This window comes from Balaenoptera physalus (genome assembly GCF_965194825.1).
Source record: "Balaenoptera physalus genome assembly, chromosome: 6".
Classification (NCBI taxonomy): Eukaryota; Metazoa; Chordata; class Mammalia; order Artiodactyla; family Balaenopteridae; genus Balaenoptera; species Balaenoptera physalus.
The window spans coordinates 35,027,234-35,042,296 of NC_138885.1; the positions used below are offsets into that span (position 1 = coordinate 35,027,234).

Consider the following 15,063-nt stretch of genomic DNA (forward strand, 5'->3'; position numbering starts at 1 on the left):
ATTGAAAATTTGCATATAACTTTATAGTCGGCCTCCATATCTGTAGTTTCTTTGTATCTACCGTTCTGAATCTGAGGATTCAACCAATTGCCCCTCATACAGTACTGTAGTATTTATTGAAAAAATCGGCATATAAGTGGACCCACAGGGTTCAAACCCATGTTGTTCAAGGGTCAGCTGTAGTTGCATTTTTTTCCCCTTATACAGCTTCCCATAATGTTAATACCATATTAAAACCCATATTAAATAGCAATTAAATGTAAACACCTTGTTATTATATTAAATAATATAACACTATTAAACTTACTGAAACCAAGAAATTAACATTGGTATAATACTGTTAAATGAAGACTTGAATCAGATTTTTACCAATTTTTTCTACTACTATTTTTTTTTTTTTTACTATTCCAAGATCTGACACTGCACTTAGTTGTTATGTCTTTGGGATTTGTTTACTTAATCCAGTCTGATAATGGGAGTATATAGCCTATCTAAATATAAATACTTTTTTATATATTTATATCATCTACCATCTTACTATTTTCTGTATTTCCCTCTCCTTTTTTTGTTTATCTATTATAATTTGTTACGCTGTCTCATTTTTCTTTTAGTGGTTACCCTAGTGATTACAGTGTTTCATTGAGTTATATTGCCACTTCCCCAAGAATGCTAGAATCTTAGAACACTTTTTTTGTTTGTTAAGAACGCTTTTTATTACATTTACCCCCCCATGCCTTTTACATTATTGTTGTCATGCATTTTAATTGTACATATATTTAAGCCCCACCAGACATTACAGTTTTTGTTTTATTGATGAATTTTGGAAAGTTCTCAGTTATATTTTCAAATGTTGCAACTTCACTCACATATGTTAGACTTTCATTGTGTGTCACATTTGTCCTAGGTTCTTTTTGCATTTTCCATATTTTTTTTCTGCTTCAGTACAAATGTCTTTTATTCACCTTTTAAAAAGATTTCTTTTCCTATCTTTTGCTGTTAAACTTACATATTAAGTTGTTAATTTCAATTGTTTTTTAGTTCTAGGGTTTCCACTTGATTCTTTCTTAAGGACTTAAATTCTTTTTTTTTTTTAAATAAATTTATTTATTTATTTTTGGCTTTGTTGGGTCTTCGTTTCTGTGTGAGGGCTTTCTCTAGTTGCGGCGAGCGGGGGCCACTCTTCATTGCGGTGTGCGGGCCTCTCACTGTGGGGGCCTCTCTTGTTGCGGGGCACAGGCTCCAGACGCACAGGCTCAGTAGTTGTGGCTCACGGGCCTAGTTGCTCCACGGCATGTGGGATCTTCCCAGACCAGGGCTCGAACCCGTGTCCCCTGCATTGGCAGGCAGATTCTCAACCACTGCGCCACCAGGGAAGCCCAGGACTTAAATTCTTGATAAAACTCTTTTTCATCTAGTTTTCCCCATCTTTTCCTCTGTTCTACAACATATTATTCACAGTTATTCTGAAAATTTTGTCTTCTGACTTCTGAATGTCTGAAGGTTCTGTGCATCTGTGTCAGTTGCCTGGTTTTTTTCCTACTAGTTTTAGGTCATGTTTATCTGTCTTTTGGCAGCTTGAAGTATTAATTAATTACTAGCCATTATGAAAATTGTAAAGGTTCCAGATGATATCTTCTTTCGTAGAGTGTTCATCCTTTCCCCTCTTAGATATAAAGCAGAGGGGCTGATAACTTTGAGCTAGTCAGGTACTGACATCAATCAAGACCAAATTAAGGCAGTTTGTACGTATGGTTTGTTCTTCTCCTGTAGCTTAGCTTTCCAAGCCTTCCAAATAAGAGCCTGGTGTTCTTACTTGGGCCCCTCTCTCTGGCAGATACTGAACTCTAATCCTTGTCTTCTCAGCAATATGAGATATTTGAAAACTTTGCTGTGCTCTTTGAAGGCTTCTTGGCTTTCTGCTCCTTGCAGGGTCAGCATTCAGCAGAAATCTTAAAGGGCACTTTTTCATCAGGATCTTAGCCCCTCAGATACCTACTTTTATCTTCTACCCCATGGGGCCAACAAAATCATTCCTGATATTTCTGCCTCTTGGCAGCAGCCCTCAGCTTGGACAAAACACAGCCCGGATTCTCACTCTACATTGTGGCTAGAATCAGCGAACACTCTTAGAGAAAAGGTATTTGTAGTCTATCAGCTTACCTTTCAATTATTCCCTCTTCTCTGGAATCTTGGAACCCACTGTCCTGATTGCTTGAGTAGCTCTAAATGCCTTTAAACAGATAGTTACTTTATTTTTATCCAGGTTTTTCTGCACAGCAGAACTTAGTTCACTTGCCAGCGATTTCATCATACTCAGAAGCGGGAGACCCCATGATAGCCTCTAAGTACTCTTTTTGTATACGTTAATTATCTTGGTTATTACCAGCCTTACCACCACTGCCCAAATTATTTGTCTTCAGATGTTACCTGTGAAGTTTTCCTTGCTATGTGTCTATTCTAATAATCACATTGTGCTAAGTGTAAGCACTTTATTTAATTATTTATATATATATATATATATATATATATATATATATATATATATAATTTCATGTTATCCACTCACCAACCATAGGGAAATGAGGTACTATAATTTTTTAATAGGCAAAGGAAAGGCCCAGTATCTAAAAGATTACAGAATTCATGACAAAACAATGATTCACATTGGTCTCCGTATAGAACCCTTGCTATTAAGATCTGTGCTGCAGTTTGTGATCTCCCTATAATTTGCTTCCTTTAGAATCCAGCCCAGGGACCATCTTCAGGACATCCTTCCTGTCCTGAAAGTGCTTCATTATTACTCTGGTACATTCCTCTATCATATTACCATATTGAAAGTAATCTAGAATGTATCTATCTCTCCTACTATATTATAGTCTTCCCCAAAGCAGGGACTATATATATTATTCATCTTTGTAGTACTTCAGGGTCCATTAGTGTGCACGATATATCTAAGCATATAGTAAATGTTTATTGCACTTCCATGAAGTCGTCATGCTTTTTTTTTTTAAGGGACATTTATTTATTTATTTTGGCTGCGTTGGGTCTTCGTTGCTGCACGTGGGCTTTCTCTACTTGTGGCGAGTGGGGGCTACTCTGTTGCAGTGCACAGGCTTCTCATTGCAGTGGCTTGTTTTGTTGTGGAGCATGGGCTCTAGGCACATGGGCTTCAGTAGTTGTGGCACATGGGCTCAGTAGTTGTGGCACAGGCTCTAGAGTGCTCGCTCAGTAGTTGTAGCGCATGGGCTTAGTTGCTCCACGGCATGTGGGATCTTCCCAGACCAGAGATCAAACCCGTGTCCCCTGCGTTGGCAGGTGGATTCTTTACCACTGCGCCACCAGGGAAGTCCCCATATGCTTAATTTAAAGAGATTTAAGAAGCTTATGATACATAAGCTTATGATACATGTATTGTTATTATTTTATTATCTTTATTCTTCCTGATAAGTCTTAGCAAAACTGTTGAACATTATATATTATTATATATTAAGTTACATACTAACTTATTTCATTATGTAATTATAGTCGATATATATAAAATTGCCTTGACCCCAGACAGTATTTTCAGTTATAACTTCATGAAGCAGTTCGATAACTTTTAGGATAAATATGGTAGTATTTCACAGTTGCAGCGTGATTTACATTTTGTTAGTTGAAGAATTAATACACAAAAATGTTATGATTAACATCACATTTGGTTAAGATAGCTCCTAGAAGACTTGCGCTGATTACAGATGACAGTACTAAAGAGGTACCTCGTAAATATGCTAGTCACATTTTATAACTGGATAGAATTTCGATAATATTCTTCAGACAGTATGACTTTAAGAAAAAAATCCTGAACTTTGTTGGATAATTCATATATTCCATTAGTCTGGAAGCTTGATAGCTAACACACTAGGAATACTACACAGCTGTTGAAAATGTCTCCCGAGAGTTATTAAAAATAATCTCTTTAGTACTTTATTCTCTAATACTGGCTAATTTAGTCTCAACAGTTACAGAAGAGACTTTATAATTACTTCCATTATTTTTAATGACAAAAGAAATATGTGTGTATATGTAGATATGGACATGTATGTGCATATTTTTTTTAAATGAGGTAAAATTCATATAATATAAAACTCACCATTTTAACAGTTGTTTTTTTTTTAATATTTATTTATTTGGTTGCACCAGGTCTTAGCTGTGGCTCACGGGGTCCTTAGTTGCGGCAAGTGGGCTCCTTGGGTGTGGCTCGCCAGCTCCTTAGTTGCAGCACACAGGCTCTTTAGTTGCAGCGTGTGAACTCTTAGTTGCAGCCTGCATGTGGGATCTAGTTGCCTGACCAGAGATCGAACCCGGGTCCCCTGCATTGGGAGCTCGGAGTCTTACCCACTGTGCTACTAGGGAAGTCCCCAAATATTTATTTATTTGTTTGTTTGTTTGTTTATGGCTGTGCCGGGTCTTATTTGTGGCATGCGGGATCTTCATTGCAGCATATGGGCTCTTAGTTGCAGCATGCAGACTTCTTAGTTGCAGCATGCATGTGGGATCTAGTTCCCCAACCAGGGATTGAACTCGGGTCCCCTGCTTTGGGAGTGCGGAGTCTTACCCACTGGACCACCAGGGAAGTCCTTTAACAGTTTTAAAGTATACAGTTCATTGGTGTTTATAGTACATTCACAGTATTGTGTAACCAGCACCACTATCTAGTTCCAGAACATTTTTATTACTCCAAAAGGAAACCCCATACCCACTGAGCAGTCACTCCCCATGTCTCACCCTCCCTCTAGCCCCTGGAAACCACTAATCTGCTTTCTGTCCATATGTCATATCATATTCTGGATATTTCATGTAAATGAAATCATACAGTGTGTGGCCTTTTGTGTTTGGCTTTTTTCATTTAGCATGATATTTTGAGGTTCATCCATATTATAGCACATACTTCATTACTTTTTCTGGCTATATGATATTCCATTGCATGGATATACATTTTGTTTATCAGTTCATCAGTTGATGATTTGGATTATTAGCCAATAAACTTGGCTATTGTGAATAGTGCTGCTGTGGACATCAATGTGCAAGTTTTTGTTCGAACACCTGTGTTCATTTATTTTGGATGTATAATTAGGAATGGAATTACTTTTTGAGGAACTGCCAAATATACCACAGCAGCTGAAATGAACCATTTTGTTTCCACCAGCAATATGCAAGGTTTCTAATTCCTCCACATTCTCACCAATGCTGGTAATTTTCCATTTTTTAATTATAGCGTAGCCATCCAAGTGACTGTTTTTTCCTTATCTTTGGCTTTCATCATTTTTACTGTGATGTGTCTATGGATCTCTTTGCGTGTATCCTATGTGGATTTAGTTGAGCTCCCTAAATGTGTATATATTGTTGTTTTTCAATAAATTTGGGAAGTTTTCAGCGTTTCTTAGAATATTTTTTTCTTCTCCATTTTGTCTTTTTTTTCCCATTATATGTATGTCAGTGTACTTAATAGGGTCCCACACTTCTCTTAGGCTCTGTTTATTTTTCTTCATTCTTTCATCTATGGATTGCATAATCTCTATTGATCTCTCAGCAGTTTCAGTAATTCTTCTACCAGTTCATATCTGCTGTGTATGAACATGGCCCCTTATGTCCTTCTGCCATTTCAATTATTGTACTTTTCAAGTCCAGAGTTTCCTTTAAAAAAAAGTAATAATAATTTTTACCTCTACATTGATATGCTCTATTTTTTGTGACATTGTCAACATACTTTACTTATTTAATCACGGTTTCCTTTAGTTCTTTACACATGTATACAGCATCTCCTACATAGACAGGTTTTGTTACCTACTTTTTTCCCATTATATGGGTCATGCTTTCTTGTTTCTTTGCATGTTTTTTGCAAAGAAAATCTGCATAATTTTATGTTTGAAACTGGACATTTTATATAATGTTAGAAATTCTTGGAGCTGGTTTCTCCCTTCCAGTGCATATTATTGTTACTTGCTTGTTTATTTGTTCAGTGACTTGCGGGGTTATTTTAGTGGAGTCTGTTTTCCTCTCCTTCCATCCACCCCACTCCCCCACCCCACCCCCAACACATACACACACACGCACACATGTGCGCACACACACACAGCCTCTGATGTTACTTCTCTAGGGTTATAGCCCTACGTTTTCCAACGGTTAATGCTGGGATGACAATGGTATTGGCAGGGTTCTTGACTATCTCTTTCCCTGACAACTTAGAACTCTTAGGATCCACTAATCTAAGGCTAATTGTGCTATAATTTTTAGCAATGGCCTGAGGCATTAATTGCTGCACATACTAATCAAATTTGAGTTCCTTTGGAGGAAAAGTTTCCTAAATCAGTGCTTGAGATATGTTCTGACCCCAGGAATGCTCCTCCTAGTTGTTTCCATTGCTCTCTGGCAGACAAACCCGCCTACAGTTTAGCTTTTATGTCCCAAGATTCCTCCAGTCTCCTCTCAATTGCCTTTCACCAGGACCTCTACTGTTTTTCAGAGCACCTTTGCTCATTCCCTTGCAAGTGAATCACTATTTCTCTAGGAAAAGATTTGAAGCTTATCAGTTTTATGGCCTCCTTGCCCCACAGGCAGTATCTCCAGGTCAGGTCTCTGGAGTATGGAGTGAGTACAATGATGTATTTCTCTCCCAGTGATAATCTCTGCTCTAGGAGCTAAGCACTTGGTGGAATGGGGGCAGAGGAGGGGAATGGCACCCTCAGGTCTTCCTGGCTTGGTCCTCCCAGTATGGGACTCCCACCTTACAGGCTGCAACAGTAGCAGTCAGTGCTACAGCAGCACCACACCCAAGGTAGATCCTACATTCCCACCCCGCCCCCCCACCCCCGCCATCTCTTGGCCACATTCACTTGGGAACTTAGCTTCATCAATAGAATGGGAAGTGTTGACATCCTGCTCTTCCCAGTAAGATGGATACCTGAGCCCCAAGGGGGAAGAGGGAGCGCAATCAGAGAAGATACTTTTTCAGTATTTTAAAATTTGTCAGAGACTTGTTTTGTGGCCTAGCATACAGTCTAAGTGGAGAATATTCCATGTGCACTTGAAAAGAATGTGTATTTGTATTCTGCTGTCGACATGTGAATGTCTGTTAGGTTTAGTTGTTTTATGATGTTGTTCAAGTCCTCAGTTTCTTTATTGATCATCTTCCTGGGTGTTCTATATATTATTGAAAGTCAGGTATTGATATTTCCAACTATTATTGATGAATTGTCTGTTTCCAGTTTCATTAGTTCTTGCTTGATATAGTTTGGAGCTCTGTTTGCATATATGTTTATAGTTGTTATGTCTTCTTCATGGTTCACCTTTTTATCAGTATGTACTGTACTACTTTGTCTCCTGTGATAACTTTTGACTAAAGTCCATTTGTCTTATTACTATAGCTACCCGGCTCTCTTTTGGTTCTTCGCATGGAATATCTTTTTTCATCTTTTTACTTTCAACTTATTTTTGATTTCCATAAATACATGGAGCCAAAAACATACTTTTCTAGTTTTGTAGAAATTGGCTTTTTCTTTTGAGCACTTCTTCAATGCTTCACCATTTACAGCTCTGCCTTAGTCTTCACTTTCTGCTTGCGTGACACCTAAAGGTCAGCCAGAGTTGATAGCTTAGGGTCTTCTCACATTTTTTCCAAGGATGTGTTTGGACTCAGTTATGCACATGACCTTCTAACTTCCCCTGTATGTGTGAGAGCTTTTAAAAGCCCTTTTCTCCCAAGTATCTTTTTCAGTTTCTTTCTCCCCAGGCTTTCCTATCTGGCTGTCGATGGCCCCAACACTTATCCCTGTTCCAGACAGGTACAGTACTACATTTGCTTTTAAATGGTTTTGACAAATGCTGCCGCCCAGAATGCTGCTTCTACCCTGCAGAAGCTCCAAGGCAGGTGAGACAAAGACAAGCCCTTAAGCTGATCCTTCAGGAAGGTTACCAGCCTGCACAAAGCACACCCCACTTTGCCATTTTCAGTGAGGTCTATATGCATGTACTTTACTACATCTGTAAATTTCTATCTATGTAGTTTAGGGATTCACAGATACACAAGAATGTGAAGAAATTCTTTGCTATGCTAGCAAATTTAAGATGCAGATAACTTCTGGTAGGAAGAAGAGGTTTGGTGGTAGGAAGATGGTTGTTTGACATACGGTTCTTTATATATATTCTGGATATTTGACTTTCTTTATGGTGAATTTATGTAGCTGAGTGTGTGTCTGTTACGTATGCATAATAGAACAGGGGTCCTCAACCCCCAGGCCATGGACCAGTACCGGTCCATGGCCCATTAGGAACTGGGCCACACAGCAGGAGGTGAGCAGCAGGCAAGCGAGCGAAGCTTCATCTGCCGCTCCCCATCACTAGCATTAACGCCTGAACCATATCACCAACCCCCACCCCCGTCCATGGAAAAATTGTCTTCCATGAAAGCAGTCCCTGGTGCTAAAAAGCTTGGGGACCACTATAATAGAACATTAAATCTGGCACTCAAACATTTTTTTAAAGTAGAAAATTACGTATGTGTTTATTCTAATGTCTTGCTTTTTAAAATAAAGCTATAAAACATCACACTTAAAATTTTTAAAAGAAACATATTTAGAATATGGATGAAACCTTTATTTGTTAATTTGTGTAGATTGTCTACAGTTATTCTCTAGATTTTATATTAGTTGTGCCCTTTCTGCAAGAACAAGAATAGGAAGTCCTGAAGGTCTTGAATGTAGTTGATGGTCTACTATCTTTTTTTTTTTTTTTTTTTTTTTAACGTTTGAAGAGAAGAAAAAGAAAATAGAATACTGGCAATAGCACTGAAATGGATATTAGGAGATCTCTGTCTTTGTCCTTCTGATATTTATCCAGCAATGTAAACGTGGGCAGTTTATTTTCCTATTCTAGTCCATTTCTCTCATCTTGGTCCTCAACTGTAAAATAGGAGTTGGACCAGACAGGTTAAGGGCTGTTTCAGCTCTATAATATCAGGAGCAGCAGCATTATTCTATGGAAAGAGTATAGACTTTGGAGCCAGGCAAATTTGTGTTCAGCCACTTTCTGGTTAATAAAGTCTAAAGTAAGCTTTCTAACTTGTGTAGTCATTTTCTAATGGTTAAGATGGGGTTATTAACATCCATCTCATAGAGTTGTGGAGGAATAAACAAGGTACATAATGTCTTGTAAGTGCGCACAAATGCAGTCTGCTCACCAGCATTCTTCATACCCCCATCACATAACTACATCATTTGAAGTAGTTGGAGAAAAGACAAAAATCTTTGTAACCTTTTACTTGGTTCCCGTATATATATATATATATATATATATATATATGGATTATGTTGTGAATTACACTTGAGCAAGGTAAAAACTCTTGTAGAGGCATTAAAGAACTTTTGTTTTTTACTTTAGATTCTTTAAACTTATGTTTTATTTATTTTATTAGTATTAAATTAGCATCTTATAGAAAGTTAAGTATTAAAGGTTATGACTAAAGTCTTCGTTGACTTACCATCTTCTTTGACCTAATGTCTCTCAATGTCTACTACTTGGAAAGTCTCTCTCTCTCTCTCTCTCTCTCTCTCTCTCTCTCTCTCACACACACACACACACACACATTTTCTGTGGACTAATGTAAGCATGCAAATAACTGATTTTCTACTTCTTTTAAAAATAATAACTTGTATCTCTGTTAATTAAAACATCATAACATACTTAGAAAATATAAACAAATAAAAATAAGCAAAAATCTCACCACCCAGAGGTAGCCTCTGTTAATACTTAGATATATATCTTAGCAGCATTATCAGTGCCAAAGTTCAACTCAGTGTGTCTATGTGCCAGTCTGTTTTTCTTTATGCACCCATACTTGTAATAACTCTACAAGCATACTTCATTTTATTGTGCTTCACTTTTTTGCGCTTCACAGATACTGCACTTTTTACAAATTGAGGGTTTATGGCAACCCTGCATCAAACAGGTCTATTAGTGACATTTTTTCAACAGCATTTACTAATGTCATGTCTCTGTGTCACATTTTGGTAATTCTTAAAATATTTCCAACTTTTTCATTTGTTATGGTGATCTGTGATCAGTGATCTTTGATGTTACTATTGCAAAAAGATGATTCTCTGTAAGCTCAGGTGATGGTTACATTTTTAAGCAATAAAGTATCTTTTAATTAAGGTGTGTACATTTTTTAGGCATAATGCTATTGAACATTTAATAGACTACAGCATGGTGTCAACATAACTTTTATATGCATTGGGAAACCAAAAATTTCATGTGACGCACTTTGTGATAGTCGCTTTACTGTGGTGGTCTGGAACCGAACCCTCAATATCTTGAGCTATGCCTGTATGTGCTATTTAAAGTCAGGTCCTTTAAGGCATACTCTGTTTAATGTTTTACTTTAAACATATCTTGAATACTCTACCTGTCATTAAGAAAATTAAGTACATTCTTAATGGTTGCATAGTTCTGTGTATATAAATGTATCACGAAAACATACTACGCTTATACTTAGTTATCTTTTCCCACAGTTGTGATACTTGTCCCAAGATGAATTTCTAGGATGAATCTGAGAAAAAAATTTCTTTTGATACTAATTGTAAGATTGTCCTACAGAGAAGATTTGCCAGTAAAGTAATATCTGCTTCTCTACAGTTTTCCTGGCTATAGGAATTGACAGTTTAAAATGATCTTTGAAAATAAATACTATAGGTGAAAAATGGTATGGATTCTTTTATAACTGATTACAAAGGAGGTTAAACTCCACTCTCCCCCTTTTTAGCTATTCTCCTGCAAATTGCTTCTTCATCTCACTAACTTTTTCTGAATTTTTTTGAAATCATTCTTAGTTGACAGAAACCATATAATTGGTTCTCATGGACATCAAATAACACTATCGGCATTTTTATACTTGTAAAATAGTAGTTTATTTATTAGCATCATTTCCTTTCCCTTTTGCCAGAAATTTCACCATAAAAGAATGAGAAGGGAGGTTATTAAAACAACCTTACAATTTATATACATTCCCGCAAGAAATGTATGAGAGTGCCTATCCTTAAACTCTCACCACTGTTTTTGGATTATCACTAGTGTCCTGGGTTACAAAACGGCTTCTTAACTTAGTTTTAATTTATAGTACTCTAATTATGAGTAAAGTTCTTTTTCTGTGAATTATTTGTATTCTTTACTTTTTCCTTCTAATTTTTAGGAATTCTTTATATATTAGGGAAATTACCCTTTTGTGTGCTGTATGCATTGCAGATACTTTTCTTGGTTTGTTGTTTTCAGGGTTGGTTATTGTGGCTTATTTTATTAGCTTGCTTCAGAATCACTGGTAAAAGTATTGACTAGGACAGGGCTCTTTCACATATTCCTAATGGGTAAGTTGATAATCGTTGCCCTTTCGGTACATTTATTAATTGTGAATTTGCTTAAGAGAAATATCCAACTCAGGTTTCTGCTCCTATTTCCACCTTCAACCCAGTAGAAAACAGTGGTAGTTTTACTAGCCTGTGGCTAGCCAGGAAAACCAGCAGCTTTGCTGCCAAATCAGGTGGACTTGATTCGGGGCTTGATTTGGGGCCAAGAAGGGAGTGGGAGGAACTTGGCTTTGTCAGCTAAGAGTAGCAAACTTGGTTTGAAAGAAAGGGGACAACCTGCAGCTTTGCTAACCAGGCAAAAAAAGTTAAGAATAAAAAGCCAAACAGATATAAGCAGCTATACAATATGGCGGAGATGGATACTGCAGTTAAGTCCTAGCAAGTTACTAAAAAGAAAACAACTGCCCGTAGAAAAACAAATGAGAATCCAGAGTTGCTACAGTGTATTAACTAACATGTCCAGCTTTCAGCCAAATATTATGAGATATGCAAAGAAACAGGAAACTGTAATTCATATTCAGGGGAAAGAACAGAAGCCACACATAAAACTACATGTTGTACAATTCTGTTTACATGGAATTTCTAGATAAGGTGTAACTATGGAAAGCAGATGAGTGGTTCCCTAAATTTGGGGGTGGGAAGGACCTTTTGGGATGCTGGAAGTACTCCAAAACTGTATTGATGAGTGTACAACTGTATAAATTCACTAAAAATCATTGATCTGTACATTTAAAATGAGTGAATTTCATGATATGTAAATTATACCTCAGTAAAGCTGTTAAATATGGAGGGGGAACCAACATCTTTGATGGTACTCTGGATCTCCCTGTTGTGACTACCTGTTTGCTGTTCTGTTTTCAAATGTAAATAACCATTTGTGGTTTATAAAAGTAAGTGAAGATAACAACTGGAGGTACTTACAAGCAGTACCTAATTTTTATGTAGAAGTGAATAATTCTTGTTAAAGTGACAGTGTACAATGCTCTTAAATTGTATATTCACTTTTCTTTGAGGCACTCTTCCTTCCTTCAAGCATTTATCTCCTCTAGCTTACTTAATTAAGAGACATCCACTTTTCTTCACCTCTCCTTTAATGCTGATTGTGACTTTTAAGTGTTCCTCATAGAATGTTCCCAATGTTATCATCCTGACTTTCTTGCCTGGCTACTTTGCCGATTGCCTAGTTCATTGTGTCATGCTGCAAGTACATGATGTGACAGGAACTCTTGTATGTGAGGAACCTACATAAATACATTTGGGTGAGTATATTAGTATAGATGCCATTATTGAAAGGGGGAATTACTCAAACAATCCATAAAGGAGTAGAGACATGATATAGTGCAGAATCTTCGTGCTACAGCCCTTTTCCCCTTAGACCTCTGTAGTAATTAATCCTGTTTTCTATCTGTATTTAACAATGAGGAGAAAAATGGGGCCATCCTGATTTTTGTTCCTTTAATCAAACATGATACTTGTGATTTTTTTTAATCTTGGTGGTTTCTTATTTTTATTGTTTATTTCTAGTACAGATTTTGAATGTGCATCTTCATTTGTAGTTTGGCATTTTTTTATACCTTTTATATCTTTTTGTTTTTATGTATCTTTCAGGTAGCTTTCTTCAGTCTTTGTTTTCTTATTTCATTCTATTGTTTCATTGGTTGTAGACACAGAGCAGATATTTCCTTCTGCATTTTGAGTGAAGTCCTTCCTTTTTTTCCCCTTAGTAGTTTCTTTTTATAGGACTCATGTGCTTTTCTTCACTCATTAATTATTCTTAAATGAAAACACTTCTCCAGACTTGATTCCTTTTACTGGAATGTAATCTCAACACCTCCACCCATACCCCTGCAAAGTGCAATACTTACATAGCTCTTCTGGATGTTGCCTCTTTTCTTTTATAGACTTTTCCAAGTTGCAAAGCACCATCTAATCACTAATGTCCTGGCCAGGTTATGATGACAAATTATGTGTCCAAATAGATGTAGTTTAAGAACAGCCAATTGGGAGGAAATTTTATGAGACGGTACATATTATCTGGTAGGGAACACTCTGATAGGGACAAAGTCTTACCTGAGAACCTGTGTGTCTGAGATAGAGGTAGATTTCTGTGGAATATAATTCTTCAGCATTGCCTGTTATATCTCATTCTGTGTTTTCAGTTGGTCAGAACTTGCGGGTCTGAGAGACGAGTAATATTTGTAGTTTCCAGGGCTGTTCTAACTTCGTAGCCCTTTTGATTTTCATAAATATGTCAACGGAAAGGTGAAGGAAGGTGAATCAGATATTAATTGTTATAAGTTTCCACGTTACTTTGTGATTTTGTTTTTGATCTTACTATTAAGCTATATGTTATTTTTTGATTTCTGACAGTTTTGGAAAGTATGCCTTTGTATAATAAAATCTGTAAGTATTAATTTTATTCAGATTTCAAGTGTTATATGGCATAAAGTTTTATGGTTTTATTTCTTAAAAAATTAATTTTCATTAAATGAAATCCTCACGTTTCCTCATAATGTAATTTGAGAAAGTAATTGTTTTATGACTGTTTAAATACTTCTTCCCTCTTGATTCAGTCACTTAAACTTTTTGATTAGTAAATGAAACTTCTTTTCTTTGTAGTAAAGCACTCAACTGTGTGGGATATTGCATAAATCTTAGAAGACTGCAATAAAGCGGCAATGTCTCGAGAACCCACCCCACCTCTCTCTGGAGATATGTCTACTGGTCCTATAGCAGAAAGCTGGTGTTACACACAGGTACATGCTGTTAAAAATGCCTTCCTTTATGTCACTTACAAATTGTGTAGTATTTTGAGAATATTGTGAAACACTTTGGCATTGTTACTAGAAGTGTTAGAAGAGTGGGTCAAAGAATGTTTAACATGTGACAGGTCAAGAGTGTAAAAGTCATCATTGTAAAAGTGCTTTTCTGAATGTTTTAGGTTAAAGTTGTAAAATTTTCCTACATGTGGACCATTAATAACTTCAGTTTTTGTCGAGAGGAAATGGGTGAAGTGTTAAAAAGTTCAACGTTCTCATCCAGCCCCAGTGACAAAATGAAATGGTAAGATGTTTGTTTGTTTGTTTTGGGTGTTTGTTTTTGATATGATCATCGGCTACTTTAAAATTTTGTTGTTACTGTTTCTGAATGGATATTTGTCTAATTTTATATTAGATTTGTAATAAGTTCCTAATAGTATAGAGAATTGTAAAGAACTGTGAGGATATTGACAGGAGTGCTGTTCTATTATTTAGATTTAACAAATGATTTCAGTATTGCCTCTCTCTTGAATGTTTAAAGTATTATTTTCCTCCTTGTGAGCCTATTGTTTTATTTTAGGTGCCTGAGGGTAAATCCAAAGGGATTAGATGATGAAAGTAAAGACTACTTGTCCTTATATTTGCTTTTAGTCAGCTGTCCAAAAAGTGAAGTTCGAGCAAAATTCAAATTTTCCCTTCTGAACGCTAAAAGGGAAGAAACAAAAGCAATGGGTAAGTGATTTCCAAACTGACTTGAAGAAGTCTCTCTGTAACTATGTACTGTGACTTCCGCACTTTTACTTAGAGAAACTTAGGATTTTTTTCCCTAAAATCTAAAATCTGCTTAACCCAAAACATTTCATTTTGGCTGTTAATTTTAAATGCCAGTGTAGAGTTACAGTTGTTTTATT

At 36.5% G+C, this 15,063-nt stretch overlaps 1 protein-coding gene and 1 long non-coding RNA gene across 3 annotated transcripts in view; both read left to right on the forward strand.

Annotated features, from left to right (window-relative positions):
- Positions 1–14,064, forward strand: part of LOC309662902 — a 40,145-nt gene extending 26,081 nt beyond the window's left edge. The window contains exons 3-4 of the long non-coding RNA XR_014265049.1: positions 7,769–7,820; positions 14,013–14,064. This is a non-coding gene — a long non-coding RNA (uncharacterized lncRNA). The remainder of the gene's footprint in view (positions 1–7,768; positions 7,821–14,012) is intronic.
- The window catches only part of SPOPL (speckle type BTB/POZ protein like), a 116,096-nt gene continuing 115,065 nt past the window's right edge, over positions 14,033–15,063 (forward strand). For both annotated transcript variants that reach the window (XR_014264638.1, XM_082465094.1), the window contains exons 1-3: positions 14,033–14,149; positions 14,335–14,456; positions 14,733–14,884. Coding sequence is in view for 1 of the 2 variants with exons in the window: in XM_082465094.1 (XP_082321220.1) it covers positions 14,072–14,149; positions 14,335–14,456; positions 14,733–14,884 (352 nt within the window). In the remaining variant the exon portion in view is untranslated. The remainder of the gene's footprint in view (positions 14,150–14,334; positions 14,457–14,732; positions 14,885–15,063) is intronic.